This window comes from Pseudorasbora parva, chromosome 15 (genome assembly GCF_024679245.1).
Source record: "Pseudorasbora parva isolate DD20220531a chromosome 15, ASM2467924v1, whole genome shotgun sequence".
Lineage (NCBI taxonomy): Eukaryota > Metazoa > Chordata > Actinopteri > Cypriniformes > Gobionidae > Pseudorasbora > Pseudorasbora parva.
Genome location: NC_090186.1, coordinates 11,993,863 through 12,001,984, shown reverse-complemented (window position 1 = coordinate 12,001,984; position 8,122 = coordinate 11,993,863). Strand labels below are relative to the sequence as shown.

The 8,122-nt window shown below is 37.2% G+C and overlaps 1 protein-coding gene across 1 annotated transcript in view; it reads left to right on the top strand.

The window, feature by feature from the left end:
* The first annotated feature begins 440 nt into the window (after positions 1-440).
* The window catches only part of opn7a (opsin 7, group member a), a 48,222-nt gene continuing 40,540 nt past the window's right edge, over positions 441-8,122 (top strand). Inside the window, exon 1 of the mRNA XM_067417132.1 lies at positions 441-670. Coding sequence (XP_067273233.1) covers positions 668-670 — 3 coding nt within the window. The 5' untranslated portion in view covers positions 441-667. The remainder of the gene's footprint in view (positions 671-8,122) is intronic.

Below are 8,122 nucleotides of genomic sequence, written 5' to 3'. Positions count from 1 at the left end.
AGGAATGCTGAAACCGTCCTAGCACGAGAATTTATCTGAAGTTGTGTGTGTGTGGACATGTTTTTTTCTATCCTGGTGGGGACTTGCACATAGACTCATATGAGGACTCTGTGTCACTGTGGGGACATAAATTAAGGTCACCATGGGTACACAAGCTTATAAATCATACAAAATGAGTTATTTTGAAAATGTAAAAATGGATAAAGATTTGTGTGATGTAGGTTTAGTTTAAGGGGAAAGAATATGGTTGTACAGTCACACCAGACGTGTGTGTGTGTGTGTGAGTGAGTGAGTGAGAATGCACGAGAGGCTACGTACAATATCGCGCGCTTCGTCAATGTCGGTGTGTTTCCAAACTCGCCGTAGAGCGCTTCAGGCGTTCAGTTCAACCGCTCTCTTACAGAAAGCGGAATGAGGGGTTGGTCATTCACAAACTCACTGTGAGCCACTCGGGATCACCTGCACGTGCACTTGCGCGCACAGCCTTGCGCAAAATCTCTGATCACCACCGGAAGGTCTGATCTCGCCTCGTGTCTCCCGCGCGCATCCACTCGCCTGCGCGTGCCACCGAGATGTGGGTCCGAACTGCGAAGCTTTGACGAATGATCACGGATAGAGCGGAGGAATCGCTTCGGCTTCCCGAGGAGAGGCGAGGCTGACGGCTGTCATGGTAAGAGGGTGATGTTGGGGGTGTTGAGTGGAAGAGATCAGTCAGGGTTGTTTGATTCAACTTTGCATTGAAGGAATACGTCCTAGCGAGCAGGTGCACGTGGATAAAGGTGGCGCGCAAAGGAGGCAGAGTTTGGTGCCGATAAGACGCGCGCCAGAAACCCGAGTGCCTGCGATTATTCCGCTTTTCTCTTTAGTTTTGACGTATCTCGATGGCATTCATCACGCATAAACCACGTACACTTGTTGATTAGTTGTAATCCTGAGCCTCAAACTCGTGTTGTTTTCTCACAGGAATAATTTGGTTTTTATTAGTGAACAAAAGAAGCTGAAGGCGTGTTGCGCTTCTCTTCCATGAATGTACCGGGGTAGGCTATCACGTCTGTATCTCAGTGTTGTTTTCCACTGTATGTTTCAAATCTTCTTATTTGCCTGCTGCATATTAATGGAGTTTTTTTAACAACTTATTGTTAAGCTGCGTAAAGTATGTAGAGTGCTGTTACAATCAACCCACTACTTGGGTGGACAATTAATAATTTGTATTGCAAATCAAATGTAGCCTACTTATTTCAAAATAATGATCACCCCCCCCCCCAGCTCATTTCATATATTCAAAAATGATAACCAAACATTTCTTTATTTCATTCAAACAGAGAGCAAATAGGTAATATCTGTAGCCTAATAATTAACAGCAATAAGAACTCTTAAAAAGTGTGTGTTAACAAATTTGTCGTCATCATATTTTAGCGACAATTTTGTACCCAGAAGTGAGTTAAATCTGACAAAACATCCTTTTGGGATGTCCTCATTTTTATTTTCTTTTATTGTAACAATGCATAAGATTTTATGTCAGATGTCCAAATGTCCTCACTTATATTATGACAATAGTGAAGACGTTTTACAGGTCCTCACTTATTTAAAGGGCTTAGAAATCAGCCAAAACATGTTTGTATTTAAATCTAGTGTTTTGAACGAGTTTCTGTAATGAGAAAGTTTAGAGAAGTCTATTATATTTCACTTAAATTGAACAATTGTGTGTGTGTGTGTGTGTGTGTGTGTGTGTGTGTGTGTGTGTGTGTGTGTGTGTGTGTGTACAGGAATATTTGGTTTATAAGGACACAAATGTGCATAATAACATGATTATTACAATGTAAACATGATTTATGAGGACACCTATGTAATCCAAATGGCGTAAACAATACAAAATGGTGTGTTTTTTATGTTTTATTTAAAAAAAGCAGAATGCTTTGTGTGATTGGTAGACTTAAAGGATTACTTCACCGCTTTTTCATATTAAACTATGTTATTCCCTTAACTAAGATGAGTTGATACATACCTCTCTCGTCTGAGTGCGTGCACTTAATCGCTCTGACGCGCGGTGACGATCTGATAGCATTTAGCTTAGCTCCCTAAGCCCAGTTCATTCACTATGGAACCAAACAGAGATCAAGTTAGAAGTGCCAAACACCTCCACGTTTCCCCTATTTAAATACAGTTACACGAATAGTTGAACGATCAAGTATGGTGACAAAATAAAACGTGGCGCGTTTCTAAAAGGAGAACTATAATGTATGGCGGAATAGCACTTCTGAGAGTACTTCGGCTCGGCACAGTAAAAAGTCCCGGCCGAAACATCTTTCCTCACACCGCCCCCTCACTCATGTGAGGGAAGATGTTTCGGCCGGGACTTTTTACTGTTCTATATTTCTCCTTTTTAATCCGATTAGGAACGCGCTACGTTTTATTTTGTCACCATACTTGATCGTTCAACTACTCGTGTAACTGTATTTAAATAGGGGAAATGTGGAGGTGTTTGGTACTTCTAACTTGATCTCTGTTTGGTACGATAGTGAATGAACTGGCCTTAGGGAGCTAAGCTAAATGCTATCAGATCGTCACCGCGCGTCAGAGCGATGAAGTGCACGCACTGAGACGAGAGAGGTATGTATCAACTCATTTTAGTTAAGGGAATAACATAGTTTAATATGAAAAGGCAGTGAAGTATCCCTTTAAGGGTGTTGTTAGTGTGGTGGGATGGAATATAGTTTGTATAGTATAAAAACACTGGAATACATATTCAAGTGTGTGTGTGTGTGTGTGTGTGTGTGTGTGTGTGTGTGTGTGTGTGTGTGTGTGTGTGTGTGTGTGTGTGTGTGTGTGTGTGTGTACCATTTTGAACAATTTTCATGGGTCAAGTATACGTATAACCCTTCTTTTTTAACATTTAGACATGTGGGCATTAATGGATTGATGAATTGAGAAATCAACTTTCCCTTTAGCTTTTGATATATCATGACGGTCATGACGGAAGCTGGAGCTCATTAAATATGCAAATCTTATCCAATCCTAGCCGTGGGCGTTAACTTCCAAGTCTCCAGTGCGTCACGCCCATCAAAACCCAGCGTTCAGGAGAGAGTCTCAAAACCAGTGTAGGAAATAGCCTATTACTTATTGTTTATGATGTTTTTGAATGTAAAAAACCACACACACGTCATAAGTTGACCTCAGACAACAGTATAATTTTTTTTTTAAAGCCAGTTCATGACACCTTTAAATATTATAAATGAAACGAGAGAACCAGCTGGTTCAGATGTAACCGGTTCGGTCATTTACCATCCATTAACATGTAAGCAAATTGTAAGCCAGGTGTGAAATTTTACATTACTTAACTACATTAAATTACATTACTTATATTTTTCACACCGAACTAACAGCTTTGAGGTCATGTGAGATGGTGATTTCTCTCATTTTTCACCGCATGTTACAACACTCCCTGCTGCTGATGCAAATGAAGCTCTTTCTTCAACCATCAGATTTTTGTTTGCTGAAACAGAGACCAACAAACCACTGAATAGTTTTTTTTTTTTTTACTTTGCTCATATTTAAAATATTCCAGTAATTCAAGAAATACCTTCATATCTATTTAATGCTTTTTCTTCTCAATCTAAAGTCTTGCTTGTGCATTCCCCTCTGAAGTTCATTAATAACAGCCTTTAGCTATGCCTGTGGTCTGAGCCTGGAGTCTGTTGTGGTTCTCATCTCATCTCAGACTCAGCACTCATGGATGAAGAGCTCTGGCAGGGATACTGAAACGCTTTCTTTCCTCCTTCACCTGTCCCTGACTGCAGCCCCTCCTTTTACCAATATAGTAAATTGACATACATTCTTTTAGTGCATTAACAGTTCAGCATATTACTCAAGAAGTATATTACTGTGATAAATACATGAGAGGGCCAGAAAGTTGGGCATTTCAAAAAGGACAGGAAAGCAATTTAAAACCCACTGTTGTTTATGTGATTATAATCAGGAGTCTTTATGATATCTAGGCTGTTTCTTCTAAATTAATAAAAATATCTTCAATATTTCAGCTACCTTAGATACAGAGACAGAAAGGAGACCTCATGTTACCAAATTGAGCTGTGGAAATAGTGCTGTAGTTTGAGATACTGGCTGCATTTGATCACCTGTGGAAAACTCTTGCTCTAAAAGAAATGACTCTTTGCAGTTTTCTCCAGAAATAAAAGCCGCAAGTGAAGAAATTAAAACATGAGTATTGTAATTATACTCCTGTCCTAGTAATTAACTATTCATTTTACAGTGCTGTAATGCTACAATAGTAATATTTTTTGTTTTATAGTTAATACTAATAACAACAATATGAAAATACTATCAGGATACAATAAAGATGCAACAGATTTCTTTGGGAAAAGATTTGTAAAATGTGTTCAAAATCTTTGAATAACATTTAAACTTGTAAAATTGTATTAAATAAACCTTTAAACAATACCTTAAGGTTGTTTTGTGACCCGGGAAATCATTTGCTACTGTAAAACATGATTTACAAAATAAGTTACCAGGTTGCCTTAAAATGTTGAGTTCATTGAAATAAAAAAAATGGAGTTAATACAATGAACATTTCTGAAAATTGACAACCTTTATTCAAATATTATTAAAAGAGTTTGTACGCATATTGGTTAGTTGTGTGTGTTTTATTTGTGATGACGCAGTAAAACATGCCAAATTGTGCTATTTTCATGATTTATCAATTTTTTTATGCGGTTCAGACAACAAGGCAATAAGTTTACTTACTTTTTTAGTTAAACCAACAATATTTTTTTACAGTGTATTGATTGCAGATATGAGGCAGATACTGACTGAACTGGGAAATGAGCTCTGACAACTCAACCATGACAACCCTTCCATGCTCCAAAAAGTAGCAAAATATGCTACGCTAATATCAGAAGAGTTATCTTTCCACTTCCAGTACCACATTGTTTAAATAGCAAATGTATTTGAGCCCATCTGGGCCTGAATGGGTTGGTATGTTGGTCTGAAAAGAGGTGTGTTCAGGACCTTCAGGCTACATTGGTGCTGTACTATTTTAAGGGAACTGAAAAACGACTCCATTGACTTGAGTCAATGGTGCACAATGCATGTACACTGCTTACACTCAAAAAAATGACTCTTTGAATGAACATAATCATATGGAAATACTTTCCATGATTTTTTTAACTTGCTTTATTTCAGCATTATGCAAATCTGTTATTCCAATTTAATGTACTTACGTTGGGTCAACTTAATTTATTAAGGTTGATTCAACTTATTTACTATGGTTGGGCACAGCTTAATTTAATAGTGTCAGCTCAACTACACAAATTTGTTGTAATCTCGTTGTATTGACTTAATTTTTTTTAGTAGTTTTGACTAAATTATTTTATGTCAACCCATTTAGATAAAGTAGGATAGAGAGGGATAGACCTGATGCCCATATGTATTCTATGGGAGCTGCGTCACATGAATTAGTTTTCTTTATTTCTATAAAAACTATTAGCCAACAACACTTGATCAATTGCTAATTGTAACATGCAAGTATATAATCAAGTAAAGCATCTCTCATCACTGGCATTAGCACAGTTTCAGAACAGCATAGCTTTACCACAAGATCTACACTTCACGATAATGGTAACCTCAAAAAAATTAACACAACATAACAACTTTGAAATGTCAAATATAACTGTCAAATATCACATAACACATTAACAGGTCTTTCCCTTCACTAAAAAACACATTAAACAGCACTTCATTTCAACATTTACTCTCCTGGGGCATCCCAATGCAAAGCATGCTGGGGAAATAGAAATACACCAAGAAGTCCTCGCTGCAGCCTGTAGCACGATGACGTACTGGATCAGATCCAACGCGTACTGGACGCGCATGCGCGGTGGTTTCATTCACAATTCGATGACGTCATATTCGCATGCGCAGAAGAGTTTTGGGGACATCATTGAATGCACAGGAGAGTTTTGCTGGATAGATAAATACTCAAACCGCTCACGCAAAAATAACGATTAATAACATGCTCACGCCATCAGGACACACGTTTTGCATTTTCCCTTGAATGTGTAGGGTACTGGTATTTTAAAGTTCTTTACAGATCGTGTTGCATTAAAATTACAGAGACAATTAGGCTACTTGACTCATTTTTCCTTCCACTCAACAGCATGTATGATCAGAATATATAAAAATGAACTGTTTTGCATGCATGTACAGCGAAACTAGGATAATTTAAGCATCACATTTATGAAAAGATGATTTATTAATCAATAATTACTTAATACTATTTATCAGTACTACAACTACACAGTTATGAACATCATCTATATGCAATAATGATCATACATTAAGACTAGCACATACGCATGATAAATTAACTCAGAGATCTGTATGAATGACATTGCCATAACGATCCACCATCCAGTACGTATTGGATCTGATCCAGCAACGTCATCGTGCTACAGGCTGCAGCGAGGGGTGTCTCAAATACACTGCCCAGTTCAGTCAGCGCAACATAAATGATTCATGTAGTCTCAACACAAATGGTTTAGGTTAACTTAACATTTAACACATTTTATTTCATTTAACCTAATAAAATCAAGTAAAATGACACTTAAGTAAAAAACTAAAGATTTGTGTTGTTTCAGCTTATTTTATTTAAATAAACTCAGCAAACAGCTAGAATCATTTTTTTGAGTGTATTACACACAGGGATGCACAGCAGCACACAAACATACCAAATATAAAAAATAAAAGGATACAATGTAAATGATTATTATTGTGTACATGCAGATAAAAATGCCTACATGTCATAAAGGATAATCATTGCATGTATCAGTAATTGTGAATAAACTGGGTACTTTATTATATAACCAATCATGGCAATACACATATGTACCTGATTCATCAGGTTACCCTTTGGTTCACCCAAAAATAAAATTTATGTCATTAATAATTCACCCAAATATTGTTCCACACCCGTAAGATCTCCGTTCATCTTCGGAACACAGTTTAAGATATTTTATATTTAGTCCAGAGCGTAAACAAGTGTATGCCCACTATACTGTCCATGTCAGGGACAGTATAGTGTGGGAATAAAAACATCATCAAAGTAGTCCATATGTGACATCAGTTAGTTAATTAGAATCTCTTGAAGCATCGAAAATACATTTTGGTCCAAAAATAACAAAAACTACGCCTTTATTCAGCATTGTCCTCTCTTCCGCTTTTTTTTTCAAACCTATAATAAAGATTCAAATGGTTATGAATCAGCCTATTGATTCATGATTCGGATCGGGTGAATTGGCGATCCGAATCATGAATCAATTCGCTGAATCATAACCGTTTGAATCTTTATTTGAGGTCGCTAGATTGTTAAAATAGGGCCAAATGAGTTAATTGTTAAAAATATTAATTAGTTAATGAAGTTTAAAGTTATTTTCTGTTTTTTATTACTGTTGTCATCTTTACACTGTGTGATCTAAATCTCTACATTAAAACTTAAATGATGACATTTCTGTCGAAAGAAAAACACCAGTGTGAATGTGTTGTGGACTGAGAAAGTGTCACAACTAAAAACCCCAGGCAAAAGTCAATGCAAAGACATTTTTCTTTTTGCTATTCAATTTGTTCTTAAATTTGTCCTCAAAGTGCACCAGAACTGATGCATTTACAATGTACAGCATTGTATTACTGGTCCCCTAGAGGATCTGAAGTCCACCCAGCATAGTCTTGTCCTGTGGGAAATCTCTCAATGTCTACTGTGGTCATACTGATATCAAATGAGTTCCACAAGACTTTGTTTTTTCCTCATTAATGAGCTCTGCGAATATCCTCAGAACTGCTGTTTATAATTTCATAGTAAATTGAGGATGTGAGGTGGAGTTCTCGTCTTATTAGGAGACTTCTGATTATACTTGACGACAGTGCAAACACAAACAACAAAACCATGCTTTCTTCTTAGGATCAACCTCAGATGGATTTTGAATCAGTGCGGCTGGCTGATTCAAATGCATGCCCTGGGTTAGAATACATATAGATTGAGTTATGAACGAAGACCTTGCCCAGAAAAATCAGATGGAGACGGCACCGCTGTCCCTCCTTTATTAAATCATAGGCT